The 24,631-nt window shown below is 41.7% G+C and overlaps 1 protein-coding gene across 1 annotated transcript in view; it reads right to left on the bottom strand.

Moving 5' to 3' along the window:
* Positions 1 to 5,549: 5,549 nt before the first annotated feature.
* shb (SH2 domain containing adaptor protein B) overlaps positions 5,550 to 24,631 on the bottom strand; it is a 197,059-nt gene continuing 177,977 nt past the window's right edge. The window contains exon 6 of the mRNA XM_062971580.1: positions 5,550 to 10,873. Coding sequence (XP_062827650.1) covers positions 10,690 to 10,873 — 184 coding nt within the window. The 3' untranslated portion in view covers positions 5,550 to 10,689. The remainder of the gene's footprint in view (positions 10,874 to 24,631) is intronic.

Genomic DNA, 24,631 nt, shown 5'->3' with positions numbered 1-24,631 from the left:
GAGAGAGGAGGACAAGAAGACCACAGCCTCAACATCTCTAACAACCTCCACTGTTTTGTTCTTAGCCAAATGGCTGTTTACTAGTCTTGCTGAGCTAAGCACCACTTTCTGCTTCCTCTGCCTCCTCAATGAGCCCATAGAAATAGTAAAAAAAACTTATGCAGACAAGATGACTTCCAGGTTGTAAAAAAATGCAAGGTATTGTGCATGCAGAGGAAATTCTAAAAAAATATTTGCAGAAAATGCCCCCTCCCAATTGAAGCTTCAAAAATGGAGTGCAGCTTACATTTGATGGCACCTTAGAGTTGGTGAAATGTGGTATATGTTGCTTGCAAATCACCCTCTGAAAATTGTTTGGTACTACAGTACATCCTTATTACAATGTAAAAAGTGAGAGAAGTACTAAATTTTTCATTTCTGATGTTTCCCAAAACCTTTGTGTAAACAGATAGGATATTCAGGGTTTCATCTCTTCCCCCCCCTCTCTCTCTCACACACACACACAAATTGAATTATAATTGGAGTACTACTAATTTCCCAACCTCTCCCTCTTCAATTGCAGTGAAACAAGTGGCAATTAAATATAAAAAATACAATCTCTCATCATGAATATTAATTAATTGCTCATGGCAATATCTGTAGCATTCCTAGTCTGGGACTGCCAGCTGTTAATTTGGGAAATCGTTCCATGCATATAAAGTAATGTTATGGAAATGACACGGACGATAAAGCAGAATTTGCAAACAAGGAAGATTTGCTAAAAGCAAAATGAACTGAATAGAGGATATGTGCAGACTCCTTGTTTGGTTTTTTTTTTTTTTTTGGTGCCCACAAGGCTAGACTGCCCCTTGATTTCTTTACACCAACATGGTAATTGTTTGGCCTTCCAGGTATTGTTAGACCACAACCTCCAGCAGCCCTAGCCAGCATGATCAATGAGGAGAAATGCTGCGGGCTGCAATTCAACAACATATGGAGGGCCACACAACATCCATTGCTGTTCTGAATAGTGTTTAGTCATTGGCTGCTAGAACTTTCTCTGATGTTATGACCCTCCTGGCACCACCAGCAACATTAAAGCTAGTAAATCAACCTGCATTAAGCAGAACAAGGCTGCATCTACATTGTCGAATTAATTCAGTTTGACATCACTGATCAATTAATGCAGTTTGACACCACTGTAATTTCCATGGCTCAATGCTATAAAATCCTGGTGAGGCACCAGCACTTCTTGGCATAGAAGACTAAAGGCCTTGTAAAACTATGCCCCCCCCCCTGTTTCCAAAGCATTGAGCCATCGTAATTAAAGTGGTGTCCAGCGGCATTAATTCTACTAAGGCAACAACATTATGTGGGAAATACTGGGAGCAGAGGTAGGTCCCTGCTGTTGCTTCTAAACCCCCTTTCCTGAAGCATAGGGAGGAAAGTGCTTCTAAACTGTCCTGCTGCACCTGAAAAACCCTTCCACGCAGCCAGGGCTGAAGTATGTTTGTGTTGCCAGTCCTGTTTACTTCAGCCACCCCCTTACTTTTATTCAATGCCCCTCCCCCAATTGCACCTGAGACTAATGCTGCCACCTTGGATTATTCCAGTGTTTCCCCGGGAAGGGGGGGGGATGATATCTCCTACTTTAGAAACTAATTGGCAGCCAGTGGAATGATTTTAACATTTGTGTCATGTGCTTACTTTTAGGTGTACTTATAGCCACCCTGGGAGCAAAGTGCTATGCAAGGAAGTCCAGGGTACCTCCTTTTGCAATATCTTTACTGACACTGGCATAACTAGAGTCTAGCATAACTAGAGATCACCAACTATTAAGATTCCGGCTGTAGTTTTTGTTTTTTTGGGGGGGTTTTTTGGACTAAACTCACCAAAACCTCTCGAGTAAATGCAGCGCTTAACTGCGAAGAGGAAAGGACCTGTTCACTGGTTAAAGAGCAGAAAGGATAGCGATTCAATACATGGACAATGTAGCAGTATAGCCCAGCTGAATTGTAGTGCGCTCTTAGACCCTCTTGTATATGTTTGCATCATCTTTGGATGGGAATGTTCATTGTTGTCCGGACTAGTGACTTGGCCATGAAGACTGCTAATGGCCCATGACTACAGCTGGATTGGGATGGTAGCTGCTACCCTAACAGGCCATCTACATGATGGATTGTGTTCTACTGGTACTTATATTTGCTGCTTATTTTCATTTGATATATTTCTAGAGACTTCAAAGTAATTTGTCTTGATAAAACCTAATGGGAGAACTGTTTGTATTATGCACTAAAAAAAAAAAAAGTAGCGCTAAAAAAAGTAGCAGCAAATGCTCCGAAGGAACACAAATTATGTGACAATAGGAACTAGATGTAACCAAGATAAGTCATGCAAAGGTGCATGTATTCTGAGTTCGTATGAGCAGGCATCACCCATGCCCTTTTACCTCTATGTTATTAACCACATAGAAAGTCTGCAGTGAACTAACAGTGCATCTCCACTCTAGGATTAATGCGGTTTGACATCGCTTTCAATGCTTTGGCTCAATGACATGGAATCCTGGGAGCTGTAGTTTGGTGAGGCCTTGCAAAACTACAACTCCCATGATTCTGTAGCATTGATAGCCATGGCAGTTGAAGTCGTGTCAGGGTGCCAACCACCCAAAGTATTCAGGAACAAAACTTTTCAGCCAAGGCTATCTCTTGTCCACCCATCAAGATACAGAGTAACCTAAGCCAGGCAAGTCATACAATTGAAGATCTAACAAGAACCCCTGTCCATCTTTGACACCCTCTTTGACTATGGTCAAGTTGCAAAAGTGGGTTTTTGGAGACAAATTTACAGGACTGTGATGATGGTGATGGTGGAGCCCCATGCCTTTGTGGTCGAACCAGGCTGGCCATCTGCATTCAGTCTAATCTGACCTGCAGCAGTGAGCCCCACCAATTGGAAGGAACCATGCTGAGACCAATCTGGCCATGCCTCAGCAGTGGTTTAAGATGTATCTTTTGCTTCTTCCCTATGCCCTTCTCACCATCAACTATGTAACACCTCCCTAATAAAAAGTATCTTTTCACTCCTACTCCTTGCCAAATGGTTTTTTTGTACCCTTTCCTCGGCTATAGCATGAATTTCCCTCTGATCTTAGGAGCTCTGCCGCTCTCTCCCTCACTCCGAACAAACCGCAGGAGAGAGGTTTTTCCCTTTCGAATTGTGGACTAACCCCTCCCCCCAGCCTCTATTTGCAGTCATATCTTTCTCATTTCGACCCCATGCATGACCATCTTCCTAACCTATAACTCCAAAGACCTCCCCGTCACAAGGGGACCACCTGTTCTCAAATTTTAAAGAAGCAAATCAGTTGATTGTCAAAACTGTCAAAATGGAGTTTCCCGCACTGCGGCACAGATTTCCCTGCAAGATCGGGTCATCGGAGGTTCGGACTGCGTGCTGGGCATGGAGGGGGTCACCCAGGGCTTCCTACTTGCCATCTATGAACTGCCCTCGCCATTGGAGTGACCCCCCTGCTGACCTTTGGCCCAGAATGGCCATTTTATCTGGATTGCCACAGACTCCTTCCTCTTTTCTGAACTCTTATTACTTTATGAACCCCCTACATTAAATCTTGGGCTCTGGGATGGGTGATACAAGATGAATTATGTTCCCACATGTGTCCTATGTACCCTGCATGTTCCTTTTCCCCTTTATTACCATGAGATATATATTATATTATGAAATATTAAAGGTGACCGAAATCTGACCTGGAAGCCAGTATGGGGAGACAAATTGCAACACAAACCGGAGGAGATTGCCCCTCACCACAGGGGACCAGATACCATCTTGCATGGACAATAGACTTGGCCTCCCCTATTCTTAACTTCGGAGCAGACCATTAAGTATGGAATTGGCCGCTCATTCACACTTGGAGCAGGAAAGTCCGGATTATTCTGGATGACAGCTCTCCTTTTGTTACTGAACTGGATTCATTCATAAAACAAATACTTCAACAAGCAGACTTGCTGGATCTGACAGAGCTTGTCAGACACATATGTATATTTGCACCCTCGGAAGCTGCCTTCAGGGCTCAGCAGGGTCTTCGGTGTTTCCTTTCAACATATCAGGTCATTTGTCTATTGATAATCTGCTCAGCAATTCATTGTTCTCGGCTCAGCCCGCCTCCTCACCTCTGATTGGCGAAGAAACGGAAGTGACGGGAGCTCCCTGATTGGACAAGAGTTTGCGCCGCTCCCTCGGGGACCAATCAGCGCACAGGTGGGCGGGGAAACAGGTGGCGCAAACTTCAAATCGCGCCTCCCTGTTTTCTGTATTATAAAAGTTGATGTTCTGTGTTGCATGATGACGAACGATCACGGGTGTCATCCTTTTCAGCTGAACTGAATAAATCAACAACTCAGTGCTCTTTCTTCACTTCTGCGGGTGAGATCATTGGGAGCGGGAAACCTTGATCTTTAGTGACTCCCCCATACCAGATCATCGAACCTGAGCCGGGAGAAGCTAGGGTGCTCTCCGCAAGGAAGGGAACCCCCAAATTCTAGCTTGATTTCACCTTGATTCACGAGTCAGTCTGTTTGGTCCTTCAAACATTTTGGACTTCAGTTTCCAGAAATTCCAGCCAGCTTACCTGAAGTCCAAAACATCTGGAAGACGAAAGGGTGGGAACCACTGAACAATAGGAAAGTGATCCATTTATTCTGAATATTCATCTGTTTCCAAGGTATTTGTGATTGTTTACATATGTGAGTCTACTCAAAGAAAGCCCTTAGAATGAACAAGATGACAGCCACAACAACACACAGCCAGTTGGTTTGACTGTGCAGTGACATCATTGAGCCATTTCAGGGAATGTGGAGGCAATTGCAATGAATAAGCACTTGTTTTCTCACAGAGTGCCAGAAATCACTGCAGCAGTGAGTTTTTGGCACTTTCAAAAGCATACAGAAAGGAGTAGTTTTGGTGCAGCTTTACTCCTCCTATATAATTGTAAAGAAATGAATGTTTCCCTTTCAGTGGAAGTAGAAAGAAACGACTTGCCTGTTTAGGAATGTCAACCACAATCGTTCTGAGATTATTTTTTTCAGCCCTGCAATTGCAGGAGATAGTCTTTTGGCTTTTCTATCTGCAAAAGACAGCACTATTGTTGCCAGCTTTTATTACTTGGAAGGTTCCCTAGCTTGGTGCTTGGTCCCATTTTGCCTTTGGAAAAGGGGGGCTAATTGACTTGCTGAGCCTTCAGAGAAAAATTAGTCAATGCAAATAGCTTTTCGAAAGCTTTTGCAATGGGATGAATTTTAGAGAGAAATGAAGGACCTCTCTCAGGCAGACTGTATTGAATAGGCAAGCGGAGCTGCCTGACACAGATGTTGCTAAACAAAAACGTACCGCTTCATACTCACGTTAGAGGGTTGACACAGGAACCTTACAAAAGCCAGGGCACCTCTGTATGGATTGTTTTGTGGGGTAAGAATAGTTTCAATTGTTAGCTGCTCCAGAAAATATGAAAACGCTCTGACAGAGAGGAAACCACCACAATGAGAGGAAGAAAAGGGAGAGGTTTATAATTTTATTTAAAATAAACTTTTAATGGACTACACAGGCACAATTATGGCTCATTCTCTCAGCCATAAGCGACAGCACAAACCACTGTTAACATTGGGTATATTTTGTTTTTTTAAAAAGAGGAAAACTTTGAAAAGTGGGAAACATAGTCATCACACAATCACTTAAATAAAACAGACAAGCATCACAGTGCAAAAAAAACCCCCAAAACAGACAGGTTCAGTTTATGCTGTGGTTATTCTGCACTTCTGATTAATCCTTTCTATTAAAAAATAAATTAAAAATGCGACGTTTTTGAAAACCCACAGCTTTCCCTTCAATGGGATTTAGGCAGATGTGCACATTTCTCTCTCATACACACATTCACACTCTTCAGTTTATGTGCATCCTTATGTGCACTATTACTTTGAAAAAGGCCAACACATGCTAAAATCAATGGGAAGACTCATGTTAAGCCCTTTGTGCAGGGCATGGTAACTCAACACCTTCTCTTCCCCAGCTGGTGCCTTCCAGATGTGTTGGATACTTCCTCTCTTTCCCAGTCAGCAGGGCCATTGGGAAATGCTGCATTAAATGATCAGGCAGGTCAAAACATTAAAACCACATGATACTGAAAGGAGGCTTCCCAGGTAATACTTTGTGAAATACAATTGCAACCCATCTGAAAAAGTAACAAGACCCGTGGCCAAAATAGTTCTGTCATCAAAATGAGCATGGGCCGACAGGGCACACAAGAAGTCAAACATCAGCTCACTGGTCTTGAAACCCCAAGTAAACGAGCAAGATAAGGAAGGCAGAAGTGGTGATTCTCAGCGACCGATCAGGACCTGAGTTGCTGTGAAATCTCAATCACTTTCGGTAAAATTGCAGGAGGCACTGATACATACATAGACCCTTATATGGATAAAATGTATTCTGTTTTGAGAAACGCAGTAGGTTTAGGTTAATGCACCAAGATTCAGGGATTACAGCTATGTTACTGGGTAAAAATAGCCAAGTTCTATCATTGGAGATTTTTTTTTTTAGGCCTTTGGAGGGGCCGCATTGTAGAGAACATGAATAAGTAATATATGTCTAAGGTATACAAAAACTGTTTGATCAGCAGCACCCATAAATGTAGCCGGTCATGTTTTAGTACACACGTTTTTAAGGGAAGTTGCAGGATGATCATGCAAAGTTGCTCCAGAACTGACTATAGAAAAGTGCCTAGTTTTAGGACAACAGGATTGTCTTAAGAATTTTTTTAAAAAAAAATCAAATTATTATCTGGCAAAGTTGCAGCTCCTAGAAATGCTTGAAGAACCCCCCTTTCTTACATTTGATACCAATTTTGCTGACCTGTACATATCAGATTAATATGTGGCTGTTAATGTAGTCTTTCACCAGTTTTCACACTACCCAAATGTTCCAGAAATGAGGGAACACTGTTCAAAACTGGATGAGCTCTGACCACCAGTAGCTGGCACTTCTTAGAAACATATTATGGACAATTTGATTGATTGTAGTGTTCATTTATGACACGGGGTGGGGACAAGATTATCAATATGCAGACTAACTCAAGAGTGGAATCTACAACTCTGGAGAGGGCACCTCTCTTCTGGATTGTGTTAGACCAAATCAAGCATTGAGGAACTGGAACGTATCCTGTGTCAAAATGGACCAGAAAAATATGGCAGGGGTGATCAGTTCTTCAAGCTGACATGTTTTGATGTTGGGAGTTTATTCTACCACTGGGGTGCTCTAATCCCATATAACTGAGGTGTTCCTATGACAGATGTGGAAAGCTTAGCTGGTTTTACTCTAGATTTAAAGCATTCAAGCAATGCTGATACCATACTGAAACAGCTACTGGAAGTTGCTGAAGTCCTTCTCTAGTGATAGTGTGAGAATATTTATCTTCAGTCATTTCTGAAAAAGATATTATAGAAAGAGGAATGCAAAAGTGGCAAAGAAGATGATAGAACTGGTCAGAATCATGAACATGACTAGGGATCTGGTGTATTGTTACAGTCCTGGCATGCTTTTTCTTATATCTCCCAACTGGATCTATACTATTGCTGTGAAAAGATGCTCAATGTTGTTGTCAGCTGATCTGAACTATCTATGAAAAGATGTGGATGCAGCAGAGTAACAGTGGAATTACAGCCAGGAAACAAGACCAGTGTAATAAAAGGCCAAGATTTTGTACCTCAAGACTGTACTCCTGTAAAGTTTAGTTGGGGGATATATTTTTTTTTAAAAAAACTTTCCCTTATGTAAAGACTTCATTTATGTAAATAACTGCCAATTCAATGAGAAGGCCTTGGACCTTGAAGTTCAACAGTGGAAAGATCTCTGCATAAATTGCTCTAACATGGAGATAAATGCATGCACACGTACTAAAAACAAAGGTACATGGATAATGTTTACACTTAATGAAATCTGTAGCTAAGTGACACCAGAGAGGTTCTTGTCTTGTTGGGTGCATACACTTTTGGTGCTTTTCTTTTGATTAAGGTTTTCAATATGTAAGAGCTACCAGCATAGGGGTAATAGCGGCTCTGTGTTACCTCGGTAGGTGTAAGCAATATAAATTATGAAAACCGTCATCTGTGTTCCACAACAGCTTTCAGTTGTTAATGGTCTGGTTATGTTCCTGTTGGTTACTGAATAGTAGTGCAACCATCAAAATGTTTGGGACATGAAGCCAACAACTGACAATAGAGTAAATATTTGTAAACTAGTCAATGGTGGCTGCTCTGAAGTGCTGGTGGGGTCTCTGGCAAATATTTTTCCTGGGATTATTAGGCAGATGAACAAGTAGCAGCTTTAGTAAAGAGGAAAAGTAATAATGCCAATTGGCTCTCTTGCCATATCATCTCCTGTTATCTATATCTTTTGGAGCAACCGGGCTTTGAGTTGGTGACCCATTGTTGAAGCAACAGTGCTGATATCAGTCACCTGTGTGGACGGGCAAGGGCATTTTCTTCCACAGAGGGAACTGTAAAGAGGATAAAAGAGGAACTCAACTGTGTTTTTGGCTTTTTAAAAAAAGATCTTTCTTTTACTTAGTTCAGGAAGAACCTCCCTCCTCCCAGGATTTGTGAAAAATGAAACATCAACAGAGAGACACTTGGCATGCAGAATTGGTCTGAACATTCCATTAGATTAGCGCCAGCCGATTTCAACACACATTTTTACAGAGATTTATTTTCTTTTTCCCTCAAACAGGTAAACTAGAATCCTGGAAATAATACCAGATTGAACACTGGTCTGTATGAGGCTAAAACAAATCAGGATACAAGAGACACTTACTATTTATAAGCCCAGTTCACCTGAGGCCTTCTCTTTTCACATTGTACAGTACAAAGAAGCAGTATTTTATACAGGCATCGGAATAATGATTATTCCATTACGCTTTTTAAACAAGCACATAAGTGAAGTTGACTGTTTTGAAAACAGTCCTGTTACAAGAGTGGGTTAATTTCACAGCCTTATTGCAAATGTGAAAAAAGTATGAATCTTGACTCAGAGATTAACCAACAGGGAAAAGCACAGTGCAATTGAGAGCATAATGCAGGAGAGCAAGCTGGGGTCTCCTTGGGATGCACAAGAAAATGGGGCATAATTAGCCACAAGTAAATGGCAGCCCAGAATTTAGTACAAATCAACCCATGCCTGACATTATGATGATGTGCCTTTCCACACCAGTGCATACAGCTGGCAAGGAAGCACATACCATAGCAATGTCACAGCATGGGGATGAACTCTTTTAGACGTTAATGTCACAGAGTAAGCACCTGGCAAGGAGGCATCACTGCCAGCTGCAACTGCGTTACTTGCAGGTTCTACCCTTTAGATAAAGTTTGCCAAGTTTTCTGGCCAAGAGGCACAACAAGCTTCCCTATTCCCGGTGGGGTCTATGTGTTACAGGTGAGGTAGAAGCCAACTGCTTTTACTCTGTCAAGGCAAATTGTTTCTGATGCGATTCCAGCTTGTTATGAAGGCAGGAGAGGAACCATTTGTCGTCACTGTGCATAACATGACAGCTCCCCATGGATGAAAGTAGCCTTGGTATACATTTGGAAGCATGATGTAGTGTTCATCTCAGTTGGAGAAGCAAAAAACAGCTATTCTTTGCCTGTGCTTTCCCCATGTCCCTGAGATTAAAAAAAAAACCCCATGGCTTGTTGGTTATCTGCATGAGGACTACTGTTTGTGCACCGGCTTCTCTCAAATCAGATTTGTCCTGCAGAAGATTTGTTGGGTCTGAAATGCAGTCATGTAAACATCAACCCTCAACATACTGGACCCCTGTTCTCCTCCCCGGAAACTACAGAACGGTCATCACTCACATTGTACTTACACAACAGAAAACAGAACTGACTCTCTGCCCTTTAATCTATGTATCAGCACAGGGAACCCTATGACCTTTATTATTGTACCAAAAACAGGGAGGGGGGATAAAAATATATATCTATATATATATATTAAACCACTATTTAAGTACATACCCTATTCATAAATAAATGGAAACTTTTTGCTATTGCAAAATTACTCATTTGAGATCTTCAAATCGCATCATCATTGTGACAAGAAAAAAAGGAGAGGGGAAAATCTCCATGTTGAATCAAAATGTGTGGAAAAACAACACAAATTTTAGGTTAGAGGCATGATACAGAGTTTTTGGCTCTTGAGTGCTGGGCAAGGCCACTGGACCAGTTTTCTCTCAGTCCTCCTCCTCCTCCTCCTCTTCTGACAAGAGTTAGAGGCCACGTGCAGCTTCTGTTCGCTCGCCTGGAAGATTATGCCCACAAGTGGGAGAATGACAGTTCTTGGTTGCAGATGGCAAAGTTGGAAGGCCATTCTTTGGATTTGGCAACATTTCCATTCACCGGCAGCGGGGAGTCCTGGAAGATGGTGCATGGTGCGTTTCTTCTGTGTCTGAAGACACGTTTCTCTCCTATAAATAGAAACCCACGTTTCCACACAGGACATGCAAAGTAGTGCAATGATTCCATGACTATACATCGGTCTGCCTTTGGAAAGGCAGAGCTGGGCACCTTGGTTCTACAAAACCTTGCTGCAGCGAGTGCAGAGGCGCCTCTCCTGCTGCTTCTCTCCTCATCTCCCGTCCACAGGAAGGAGCAATTACAAGGTTCGGACAGCAACGGGGTAAAGGAGTGACAAATGTTCAGCTCCTTTAATTGGGAGTTTTTTTGCCGTGTAGTAGTGGATCACTTCTGGCACACTGTCAAATGGAGGGCTATTTTGGCCCAAAATGTACTTCTCTTTGGTTTTTGTCAGCTTCATGTGCATAAAACCTTGGTTGCTCCTGTAGAAACAAAGGAAGGAAAATAATTAAGAAAATGATATAAGCTGGCACCCTGTTTGTTAAAGCAGATTCATTCTATCTATTGTTGAATAATGAGTGAACATGTAGGCAAATCCCACCACTTTAATGATCTACTATAATGAAGACCAATCACAGAGTTTAGGCTGCAACATGTAAATCATGATGTGGCCTAAATACTATTCTTAGTCCAGACACATAAATTTCAAGGGTGTAAGTACCCTGAAGGGACCAGATACCATCTGATTCTGGAAGTCAGGCAAGTTCAGCTCTGGTTAGTATTTGGATAGGGTATCGCCAAGGAATACAGGTGTTGTAGGCTATTTTTCTAAAGAAAGTGAAGGCAAACTACTTCTGAATATTCCTTAAGTAAGAAAATACTATGAAATTCATGGAGTTAACCACAAGTCAACAAGTGATTTGAAGGCACATACACTCAGGCCTGTAAAACATCAACTAAATATCCACTAGTAAATCAAATTTGAGAAATCTTTTAGGGAATTTAACAACAGCTGTAGGAATGAAAAATCAGATTTATGTGCTGAAAAAATAAATTGGCAGAACAGTAAGAATTCTGTCAAATCCCCCGTTTCATCAGATTTACCTGATCAAAGAACTAGCCAATCACACAAACCTTCAGAGAAAGGCAACATGCATTGTTTTATTCCTCCATAGAGATCAGACATGAGAACAATGCATTCAGTGGAATATAACAAAAATTTAGTTGCAGCTACTGAGGTAAATGTATATGGGCATTCCAAATGGTCAGAAATTTCAGAAAGAGGGCTACAGACAGAGAGGACTCCCTTGTTGTTAGAAAGTGGATGTGACAGAGGGAACAGAGAGCTATTATTTGCAAACTTTTAAGATTCTGTGTGGGTGTGTGCCTTCACATGTAACATGAATGAGAGTTGTATTATAACTATGCGAAGTACAGTCTGGCCACTAAAAGAAATCTCATGATAGGTAGGTAAAGGTTTTCCCCTGACATTAAGTCTAGTTGTGTCCGATTCTGGGGGTTGATGCTCATCTCCATTTTTAAGCCAAAGAGCCGGTGTTGTCCATAAATACCTCCAAGGTCATGTGGCCAGCATGACTACATGGAGCGCCATTACCTTCCTGCTGGAGCAGTACCTACTGAACTACTCACATGTACATGTTTTTAACTGCTAGGTTGGCAGAAGTTGGGGCTAACCGTGGAAGCTCACCTCGCTGCCCAGATTCAAACCACTGACCTTTCAGTCAGCGAGTTCATCAGCTCAGCAGTTTAACCCACTGTGCCACTTACAGGATGTTTGAAAAAGAACTCCCTAGTTTTAATGTGTTTTAACTTAAAACCAGAGAGTTCTTTTTCAAACACCCTGTATATCTACCTTGACTTAAATCCAGCTCCTAATCCAACTGGAGTGCATCCATTGATTCAATGAGATTTAGGCAAGTTTTGACTTACAACTGATTCCATCAGTCTGCTGCACTTTAGACTAGAGGCCTGATTTTGACCCTGAGGTCAAAATGTCACTGATTTAAAGCAGTCTATCAGTGATTTTGGATATTAGAGAGAAGAGTGGGCAATTGCTTCTGCATTCAGCCAGTGAGGCTTGTTTGCAAGGTCTGAAAGAGAGCTTGTGTATCAAGTATTAACCACACTTAAGGAAAATAAGCTCTGAGTGTCCTGTCTATAGGGGCACTTGCACAGCTGGCCATTTAGGAACAAAGAGCCAAAATATAACCCATTTACTGTGGAACTGAAAAGGTCTTCCCGCTTTGTTCCAATGTGAGAGAGTGGGATAGGATCTGTTAGAGCAAGCATTCAGTTCTCTATTTTAGGAATACACAGTAGAACAATCTTGATTTGAGAATAACTCCTTTATCCCTCCTGAAATTGCCTGAGAATTTAATTTTTAAAACTTGAACGTTTCCTATGAAAAGCTGAAGCAAATCTCAGGCTCACATTATTCAGATTTGTTGAGGCAATTTCATGATGAAATGACCCTTCTCTGTAGAGTAGAAATCACTGCAGGCACTGTAATTATAGCTCCTGCAAGCTTAAAAATCTTGATTTAAATTTCAATTCTTTACAGGAAAGATTTGCTTTTGAAATGTAATTGCTCTCTAAACGATTTCCTTTAAGCCAAGGGTGACATCTCTAAATACATTATTATGAGCAGATATATTGTTCTGCTCTTTCAGTTCATTATGTCCCCCATGTTTTGCTTGTATATGGTTTTAAGATTCTGCCACTAAATTAACAGAATTGAAAAATAGGTGCATATTAATTTATTTCTAGAGCAGAGGGCAGCCTGTTTAGATGACTCAAAATTTAATGCAAAAAAAATTCATTTCCTGATAGAATTTCCTGTCATATATCTGGATCTTTACTGATGGTACAGTGATCTATCAAAGACCTCAATGCAAACTATTGGTAGGATAGTCAAATGTTTGTTCCTGGACAGCTCACTTGACATATGGGAAGATTAAGCGCTAGAATGCCCTCTGTGTAAAACTTCCTAAACACAGGATACCAGTTTGTCTGAAAAAAGGCTTCTATCCTATATAACTACGTTTTCAGAGTAGGAGTTGTAGGCACCGGGGCAATATTCAAGTATGTAGTCTCTGTCAGAGTTTTTACATTATATCATTTCTTAAGTGACACCAAGTAAGTGTAAGGATCAGGGCCAACAAGCATTAAGAGTCAAACCACCTGGCTTGCACTGAGTAATCTACAGCCAGGATGGAGTAGCTGTAGGTGTACTAAAGTCGCACAAGCTTCTCTGGTGATGTTTTGTTGGAGATGAAGCTGTAAATAAACTGAAGGATTGGTGAAGAAAACCAGAGAGAGACTTTTGCCAAGTAGAAGGTATGAACCAATTGAGAGTATCAGGAAGAAGGGCTGGAGAAGAAACAAGATCTTCTGCTACAGATATGTAAATATTTCAGTATAAACTTTTCTACTGACAAGACAAGTTGCATTTGTCTGCTCCTTAATCGGAGTGGGAGTGCTTCCCCTGTAGAAGGGAATTATTTTGTTGCTACACACAGAACCCCAAAAAATTTGCTGTGACAGTCTCCCCCTCTTTAAAGAAGTAGATTTCCAAGGGAGCTCTACTGTATGATCTGATGGGCAGACTGAACTATAGTCATTGACTCACTTGAGAACATTGTTTTCAGTGAGGTCTAGCTATCACATTTAATGAAATCTCCTTCCCTGCCAAAAGGTTACATTTATAAGATAAGAAATCTTTATCCTCAACAAGTAATTTGTAAGGGATATTTGGCACAGCCAGGAGCTCAATTCGGCAACATGGTTATATGATCTCAGCCTAAAGCTATCAAAGAGCCAAAAAGAGAACATCAGCACCCTACAACTGTGAATGGAGGTGCATGTTGGAAGGAGAGAAACTAGAAGTACGTCACCACTGGATATGTTAATACAAAGAATAAAAGGCACTGGATTATTAACCTAGCAAAGAATCATCTTCTGTTGTCTGCCTGTATCATTTTTTTTATCTAATAGCTCCAGTTCTACAAAAGTCTATCAGTTCTTTAGTAGTAACAATTGTTATGAATTGAAGAAAATAAGCCTACAAGGAGGAACGACCACCACAATCTTTCTTTCAATCTGCTCTTAACTATGCATTAAAATACCTGGCCAAGACATGCATGTTTTAACAATGCACAATCAGAAGAGGGTCCAATATAGTATGGATTTTGAAAAGTTATTTGGCAGGTCTTTGTAGTTTTTGCATTTAAGACCTACAACTTAAAACCCTTAGAGCAACATGTTTCTGTCACTTCCTGGATACTGCTCTACAGGTATTCACAAAATGCAAGCAATCTTTATGATTCAAGCGGCATGTAAGTAGAGAAGAGTGGTAGAAAATCTATGTTATTTCAGACTGCAAGTGGTGAAAAAGTAGCTCTACATATCTCGATGTGCAAATTTATATTTGTGTGTGTGCGTGCACCTAAGCCTTCAAGTTGGTGGTTGCCCATGAATTTTATAAGGTTTTCTTAGACAAGGAATATGCGAAAGTGGCTTCACCAGTTCCATCCTTAGAATTAGTCTACAGGACATGGAATTCGTTGGTGGCCTCCCAATGAAGCACTTTTTTTCGTGTCAGGAGCAACTTGAGTCACTTCTGGAGTGAGAGAATTGGCCATCTGCAAGGACATTGCCCAGGGGACGCCCGGATGTTTTTACTATCCTTGTGGGAGGCTTGTCTCATGTCACCGCATGGAGCTGGAGCTGATAGAGGGAGCTCATTTGCACTCTCCCCGGGTGGGATTCGAACCTGGCAGCTTTCAGGTCAGCAACCCAACCTTCAAGTCACTTAGTCCACTACGCCATCTGGGGACTCCCAATGAAGCACTAACCAGGGCTGACCCTGCTTAGCTTCCAAGAAAGTGCATCTCAAGGAATATAATGTATTAATGAGACAAAATATGTTTGCAACTACTACATACGTAAGGGGGAACTTTGATTATCAAATGCCCCCTACTGAGTGCGTACACTGTGGCAAACATCCATAAGTATGAAAGAGTCTCAAGTTGTCCATGCCTGGAAGCCAGTTCCCAAGACTCGAGGGCCATATTGACTATCAAAAGAGAATTCTATCATTCAAGGAGCTGGCCTGTTTAATGCATCCATTCATAAGACAGTTCTGTCCATGAGTGTTGATACTCAGTTGTCATTTCACATAAACAGGCTATGAGACATTTGTAAAATCTGATCAAGGCACTGCTGAATGAAGGATATACACTAGTAGAAGTTGTTATCAATGAAAAAGACCCTGTGGGCCTTGTGGTGGGAAATTGTACAATGTTTCAAAAGGGGATGGAATCAGAGCCTTGCCTTGAAAGCTCCCAGACACGGGCATTGGGCTAAGCACTATAGGATTTCAATCTAGCCCCCTAGGCTGGACTAGCAAGGAACAAAGCTCCAGCCATGACTTTCTGGGGCATGTGTCATTTGCTGCTCTTTTGATACCGGGAATGGGGGGAGCCAGCCACAGGGCTATGAGCAAGCAATATGACAAGAGATGTTCCTACAAACAAAGAAATACAACCATGTCCCCCCAGAACAAAAAGAAAATTATCAAAAAGATTATCAAAACGTTCCCTGTTAAGACAGATCCCCCCCCGCCCCAATGCTCCCCTTTAATGTGAATCATCTCCTTCCTAATAATCAAGGCATTTAATAATACATCACACTTCTTTGCAGCTGCTGGGGCATATCGCCTACAGCAGTGTGCTGCTTCCTAAGACCTCTTACTTTCAGTCGTAATTGCTTAATGCATTTTTCATGAAGAGCACAGGGTAATAGTTATGTTAAATTGCCTCTTTTTTCATGATAAAATGACTTTAAAACACTCCCATGTAACATTTATGCAATTGGAGGCAGAGCAAGTGCCCAGCGATTACAACCCTATTACTTGGATTCTGTGCATTGTCAGGTTCACTTCATTTTAAAAGAAGGAGAGAATCATCACTCCCAATCAGAAAACAATCATTTCTTCTCCACCAAACCCTGTTTCTGAAGTGGGCAGTGCTTCTATCTGTCTCCATCATGTTCAGAGGTTGCCAATCTGGCAACCCATTGCAATCACCAACTCTTAGCTTGTTAGCATCGGGGACAATGGGACTGGTAGCCTCAACCCTAACAATCATGGCCCACCCAACTGTCAAAAGGAAAAGGGAAGAAAATCAAACTGGCAAACTTAGATGTAGTGTGGCAAAGGGTAAAAATACCCAAACCACGGAACACCCATGGGGGCAGTAGCACAGCCTTACTGGACTCTCTGTTTGGCTGGAGACACAGAAAATCCCCCAAACACTTCTCCACATCCCTTAAGAATACAATGAGATATCAATATGTTGCCCATTCATGATACCCACAATTTGCTACCTGACACAGGTCACAATAATTCTATGGCAACATCTCCTTCCCCACTTTCCCTGACATTTAAGTAGATACTGTGGCTGGAATCCTCTATCATGGTCTCAACATTATGTCAATTTATGTATGCAGTTGGTCCTCTGCATTTGTGTGTTTAACTTTTGTGGATTTGATTTTTCTCAGATTTTATCAATATACTTTCTCTAGAAATCTTCTGGAGGAAGTTGACTTTAGAAACACCTCTGCAGACTAAAAGATTCCTAGAGAGGAGCTCTCTTAGGTAAGGAAAACGGCCTTTTAAAAAACATAATTACATCTTCCCCACTTTCATGGGTGTTCTGCACCCCAATCCTAACAAAAGTAAAGGGCTTTCTGTACTTAGCAGTACAGCAGAAACCCTGTAAGTTAATTGTGAAGAAGCCTAAATGGATACTAGCAAAACAGTCCTAATACAAACTGGGTTTTGTGGGTGTGCATCAGCACTCCCTAGCTTGTGTCTCAATGCCCCTATTCCACATCATTGGCTGCTGCAGCTGGGAGAGATAAAAATTACAGAGAGAAGTCAGATAATTTGGTGAAGAACTGCCACTTTTAATAGCAGACCTACCATTACTGGAGTTACATCCCAGTTATGACATCTGAGAGGACTCTCTTAACATAGAGTCCATCACTAGAATTACTAATGTGAAAAAGTCCCACCTGGTACTGAAGGAGTCCCAGCTTGCTGTGGCTAAACCTATGTAACTTTACTTTAGAGAACTGGAACTGATATTGCTTGCTGCTGGGGTCCCTACCACCAACACCTTGGGACATCTCACATCATGAAGTCTAAGATGCATGGCCAAAAAAACCCCCAAACCTTTACAAGCAATAATGCTTATATGACTTTCATGACCTACTTGTCCTCTCATTGTTGCTAGTACTCAGAAAGATTTACTTTGCAGTAGTTAAGCCATGGTCAAATGATGAAATTCTATCAGGAGAGAAAGAAATCAGGAGGCTATCTTGATTCATTCTCATCCCTTCTCTCCTTCCCTCTTTAAAACAGACTGACATTTCCATTTGCCCTATCCATTTATGTCCTGGAATTTACTGCTCTCCTCCGTCTGGCTGAAATTCTGTGCTTAGCATGAGAATGTAGCTGAATTCTCCAGTGGAATAACCTCCAATTAACTAAATGGCAATGATCTCTATTACTTAAAAAAAGAAGTAAATGTGAGAAAATTTTCAAAAAGGATGGAGGATCAAAAGTGATGAAACATTTAAGGTCTATCTTTGACTAAGCCTGAATTTAAGCTTATTTGCCAGATTTGGCAGTACCAATCTGAAATACAAGGAGTAGTGGCTTTTACATATATACCTAGTTGTGGATGCACCCGGATGTCATACCTCCTTCTTTAAAAAGGAAATATTCAAAGTCAATGATTCCCTGAAATCCACGTATTTTGTTTCCACTTGAATTGGGATCCTCCTGTCATCACAGTAGTTTTGCAGGGAAGACAGAGGAAATGCTCACAGATGTACATCCTTGCAGGGCTGTCCCAAGTTAAAATGCTAAATGAGGTGAATCCTCCCATTATTTTTTACAAAAGCCAATAGAACTGGTAGTTTAACATTTCTCCAACACAGGCAAGGGGACTGTGTCCCCTATGTGCATTTACAACATACTAGCTTGGGCGTTGTAGCACAGGTTGTGTGGCACACTACTCTCTCCTCCAAATGTATGTTATAATGATATACTTTTGAGCCTATCTTCTGCCTGAATTCTTCAATCAAAGGATTGAACTAAAATACAATAAAAATTCCGGATCACACATCCTTCGTGAGCTGCTACATCAGTTTAAATTGAGTGTATCGCAGCCAGAAGAGGTAGCATTTCCAGAATATATAGCTAGCCTTTTAAAGAGGTGAAAATGTTTGCTAAAAAGTTTTATTCTTCCTTCACTGTGCATCAAAGTTAAATGCTGGGTGGGCAGGATCGTCCACCTGGAATGCTTTGCGAGCTGCTCCTTTTTGGGAGGTGGGAGGGAGATGCATAATGGGTTCTTTTCAAGAGCAATATTTCATTTGGTATCTGACAGCTATTATCTTCACTGAGCAATTAAGAGCGCCTCTCTTCTAGCTCGAGTTGACATCACGCTGCTCTGTAGCATCACCCCCAACAAGTGGGAAAGCAAAAGCCCTGTGTCAGCTGCTTTTTGCGAGGAGTGGGGTTTTAATCAGCTGCTTTGAAAAGAGGGACAAAAGACGGAGAAAGTGGGTGGACACCATCAAATGACAGGGCAAGCGGGCAGAAAGCCAGCATGCAAACAGTGGGGGCCCCTGTCACTTCTGTTTAAGTGCTAGGTGGACCTGGGAACACATTTTAAACAAAAGCTTCTCTAATGAAATGTTTATTTGGAGAGGCATGAGGCACCCTCCTCTGGTTAGAGGCAGCCCAGCTCAAAGGAACAATGATTACATTTCAAGCCTTTGGAAGGCAAACAACAGCATACGGTATCCAAGTAGGCAGAGGCTGCCAGACCCATACACACTTATGAGGTGGGGTTTTTTAAAGGCTTGCTGTGAGGTACTTCCTTGGGCAGATTTCTCATTCTAGTGGATATGAAATGGTAAGGTGGGAATTCCCATTCCCTATTTTATTTATTTATTGTGTCAGAAGCAAATTGAGAATAGAGCTATAATGTATTAAAAAAAACCACAAAGTTAAAAACTTGGCATTATGCTAGATTTCGTTTGACCAGAAGTTGGCCACTTCAAGTGTCCCTGGTGTCACTGTAAGAAGCTCCTCCGTTGTGCATGTGGCTGGGCTCCGACTGCATTGTAGTAAGTGGTCTGTGGTTTGCTCTTCTCCGCACTCACATGTCATGGATTCCACTTTGTAGCCTCATTTCTTAAGTTTGGCTCTGAATTTTGTGGTGCCAGTCTGTTCATGACCTTCCAAATTCTTGGGAATCACCCTGGACTACTCAAGTCTAAATAGATGATAGAGTTAGATTGAGGGAATCATTTCCCTGTTTCCAAAACATGTCTAGATAGGCTTTACTGTGTTTCCCTCTATCCTGTTTACGTCACATCCTTTACTTTGAAGTTAGTAGAAATGTGAATCTTCAGGGACACTAACTTCTCATTGGTCAGAATGTCTTTTATGGCCCCAATAAACTGGACCATGAGGTTGGAACCATTTTGGTTCACTCTTCTCCCTTTGTCTTCAAACTAACAACAGCATCTTGCTGTCCCTCCAGGCAAAATGTAACTATTTAGATGTTTGTTATTTTTCCTTTCTTATTTTTCCTTAGAAACTAGTCTAGAGTAGACTAGACAGCTCCCAAGCCTTTCTATCTATAATGGAATTCTTTTTACCTAAATAAATGCTTTTTGAACTTTTACAGAGACTCTGCACTCCATTGCCATCCTAAATGGACAAAGGCTTCTCTTTGCTCACCATGTGTAAGTAACTGCTGCATTTGAAAGTTTTGCTTTTGCTACTCTGCTACATTTTGGTGGAATCTCCCCCAGAGAGGGTTAAATTGAGTCTAACCACTCAGAGATTACCACAACACAAATTGCTCAGTCTTTTGTGTGCCCAGGAGGGAGTTTCTCATTTGGGACATGAGAGAAGCCTCCCCGCAGGATCGTAACACATCTGGGCGTCCCTTGGGCAATGTCTCCATAGAAAGCTGATTCTCACACCAGAAGAGACTTGCAGTACGTAACCAACCAACCAAACAAATGGACCTGTTCAGGACCAACGATGACAAGAACCTCAATCAACATTGAAGGCATATCAGCTGCCAAATAACAGTTGCTTTCCCATTCCCTATTAATACTTTAGTGTCCTTAAAAATCTGCTTCACATGACTGGGGAAGTGGGGCTTTAGGGTGAAAGAAAACCCAAAAATTGTGTTTAAAAGAATATACAACATCACACAGGAAGGATTTGGGAACAACAGCCACCAAGAATTGAAGTCCTTGCTCATGAATATTTACTATAAATCCATGATGGCTTTACATTCTACTACAAGATTCTTCAGGAGCCTTCCTTTGTACATAGAAAAAGGTTATTTGCAGAAATTTGCTTCAAATGAGGCGATCACTCTGCTTACAATTTCTGAAGCACAAATCCTTAAAACCTTCCTTAGAATCTATTAGTTCTTACAAACAAGGGATGGAAAAGTGTCTTTTGAGCCATCTGATCTGTGATATGCTGAAATCTTGCTCCCTAAATGTGCAGAATTATCCATCTTCCCTTACAATGTGGAGTTACACTGAGGCATGATTTCAGTTGATGCAGCACGACCCCACAGCCTATCAAAGAGAGGAGGAAATATCTATAGCAAAGTGAAAACATCAGCTCTACAATGCACCCCTGAAATGGCACCAACAATTTAAAAACAACCTGGCAGATGATGGGGAATAACTCTCTGCCCGAGAGCGCAAAGTGCTGATGTGAATTTCAACAGACAATATTGGGCTGTATGGATAAACTGTCTGATGAGGAATAAGGCAAATATGGCCAAGTGTGTTTATAAAAGCATGAAAATATCTACCTCTTTTAGACTTTTTCATGATATTGTCATTTTCTCAGCCTCAGTGAAATAAAAGCAGAGTCCCAATACACTTTTACATTACCCAAACAAACAAAAGTCTATGTGATGCTATTTTAATCCCCTGAAACTAGAATGCATTCTTCTGTAAGAACAAAGGACGAGAGCTTAGATGAGTTAGCTAGCAATCTGCTTCTGACAGTCAGCCAGGCATTTTTCCTAGTAGCCCACAACCAAAGTAGGAAGGTCCCAGCCCCCCTCCAACAGACACAAAACAGAAAACTTAGAGCTTATCTTGGATAAAGCAATTGGAAAACTCCATAAAAGTGAGGGAGAAAGAGCAAATGTTAGTTAGGAAGCTACCGTAAGTTCTGTCACTATGGGATGTTGGGAAAATGTAAGCAATCCCCCTGACATCAGTATATAAGAGCTGCCTTGAAAAAGATTATTTTTGAAAAACCTCTGCCCCCAGCTCTCAAAACACCAAGAATACATCAAACATGTTAAATTTTAGATGATGCTGGAGCTGAGTGCAACTTTTCCACCACATAAATAATGGTTAAATTATGGCTGAGGAGGAGTTTTACTGAGTCTGTGAGATGGAAGCCCTTTATGAAAGCTGTAGGCATTCACTGAAGAAACTTCTTAAATCTCAGTTCTTCCACATTTATTACAAATATCTGAACTCTATTTGCTGGAGTAGCAAAAAGACGCAAAAATGCTCTTATATCTAGCAAACAGTCTTGAAAATACACTTCAGACCAATCTTTGCTGAAGAGGAGAAACTACAACCCAATCAATATGATACAGTTTGGCTGTTGGGATATCTTCTTCTTATCGTGAGAAATTATTCTTCCTGAAACTGGGCTAGAGCTTTCTTTCTGAGTTTTCTAAAAAGTGAAAAAATACAGACCCTAATCTGTGCTGTAACTTTCATGTGCTGCTTTATACTGATGAAGAAGAATTTATGTAACAGAGGCTGTTGTCAAAATACAACGATCTGCTACTAAGGATTTCTAAAATATTTAAGGGCCAAGCCAAGGGATTTTAAGAAAACTTGGGGGCAGAATTCAGCATGTATTTTTCTTGTGTGTGTGTGTGTGTGTGTGTGTGTGTGAATTTAGGGGCAGAGCACAGTGTAGAAGACATCTATTCATATTAAGTATATAACAACAAATGTTTAAATTACTATTGGATTGAGGTTTATATGATATGGGAGTGGATGACTATTTTTAGGAAACAGTAGCCAGATATTTATGTATACTGTACCTTACTTTGCCAGTTCACTGTCAGTCAGGAGCATGTCATAGCCACTGAGGCTCTCTCACTCCTTTGAAAAGATTAGCTTTTTATTTGTACCTTACATCAGCGCTCTTTATACTATCATATGTGGGTGACTGGTAATTCTATTTCTAACCTTCCAGGATAGGTACCATATCTGTGCCTGCTGGCAACAATAGTTTCTTTCATCCTGGATACTCACCAGAGACCAGTAGATAATAGCTCATGGACCAGCACTGGTCCAAGGACCCTCACTTTGAGCAGCCCTGTTTTACATAATAATATCATGTTCTACTTAGCCTTTGGGGCTCATCTTGCAAAAATGTATATGTGAATTTACAGGCATTCGCATGCATGCACAGAAGCATGTCTACCAAACAAGCTCAACAACTTTGTGTTGTCAAAGGCTTTCATGGCCAGAATCAATGGGCTGCGGTGAGTTTTCCAGGATGTATGGCCATGTTCTATAAGCATTATCTCCTGATGTTTTGCCCACATCTATGGCAGGCATCCTCAGTGGTGTGAGGTCTGCTGGAAACTATGGAAAGTGGGGTTTATATATCTGTGGAAAGTCCAGGTTGGGATTATATATCTGTGGAAAATCCAAGTTTGGACTTGCCTCAAACAAACAAGAGTTTTCCCAACCTGGACTTTCTACAGATATATAAACCCCACTTTCCTAGTTTCCAACAGACCCCACATCTCTGAGGATGCCTGCCATAGTTGTGGGCAAAATGTCAGGAGAGAATGCTTCTGAAACATGGCCATACATCCTGGAAAACACATAGCAACCACGCTTAACCTTTTCTGACTTGGTAACTCTGAATTGATACACCATATATTTGCTTATCTAATGGCCCACCTCTTGCACTGAGAAAGTGAACTCTGGACTATTTCAATTAGTGCCACAGTGAAGTTCAGTGAAGTGGAGAGGGGAGGCCTGGTCTCTGAAAGGTCCCCTCTACTTTCTGGGGTGCCTCAAGGGGCCATTCTCTCCCCTCTGTTTTTTAACATCTATATGCGACCACTTGCTCAGCTGGTCTGAGATTTCGGGCTCGAGTGTTATCAATATGCTGACGACACTCAGCTTGTGTTAAAGATGGAAGGCCGACCGGATTCTGTACCCGACAATTTTCATCAGTGCCTCAAGGCCATTATTGGATGGTTGCGTTCCAGTAGGTTGAGGGTGAATCCAGCAAAGACGGAGATCCTATGGCTGGGCTGACCGGGCAGTGGGGAAATCCAGTTGCCAATCCTGGATGGCGAAGCGCTACGCCCGTCTTCACTAGTAAAGAGTCTGGGAGTCCTTTTGGACCCTTCATTGACGATGGAGGCCCAGGTCTCCGCCATTAGCAAAACCGCCTTTTTTCATCTTCGGCAGGCTAGACGGCTAGCCCCCCTATCTGTCTAGGGACAACCTGGCTACGGTGATCCAGGCTACGGTCATCTCGAGACTGGACTACTGTAATGCCCTTTACATTGGCCTTTCTGTGTCGGTGATCCAGAAGCTCAAATTGGTGCAAAATGCAGCTGCCCGGCTCCTTGCGGGAGTCCCGATGAGATGCCACATAACACCAATCTTACTGCAGCTGCACTGGTTACCAATTGAGCACCGGATCACTTTCAAAGTAATGGTACTTACCTTTAAGGCCTTACATGGTCTAGGGCCGATGTACCTGAGGGACCGCCTCACTCCCTACAAACCCCAGAGATCCCTCCGTTCTGAGGACCAAGACCTGTTGGAAGTCCCCAGTTTTAAGACCTTGCGTCTAACAGCAACTAGACGCAGAGCCTTTTCAGCAGTGGCGCCATCTCTCTGGAACACCTTGCCACCTGAAGTTCGTGCCTTGTGGGACTTGTCGGCCTTCCGCAGGGCATGTAAGACACATCTGTTTCGATAGGCTTTTGAGTTCTGTTGTTGATGTTTTAAAAGGTGCTTTTAGGATGTTTGGGAAATGGGAAATGGGTGTATCCTTTCTGGGGACACACAGGAAGTGATGTACAGATGCCTCTTTC

The sequence above is a fragment of the Anolis carolinensis genome, chromosome 2 (genome assembly GCF_035594765.1).
Source record: "Anolis carolinensis isolate JA03-04 chromosome 2, rAnoCar3.1.pri, whole genome shotgun sequence".
Lineage (NCBI taxonomy): Eukaryota > Metazoa > Chordata > Lepidosauria > Squamata > Dactyloidae > Anolis > Anolis carolinensis.
The sequence above is the reverse complement of the archived record's forward strand: the minus strand, read 5'-3'. Positions and strand labels throughout refer to the sequence as shown.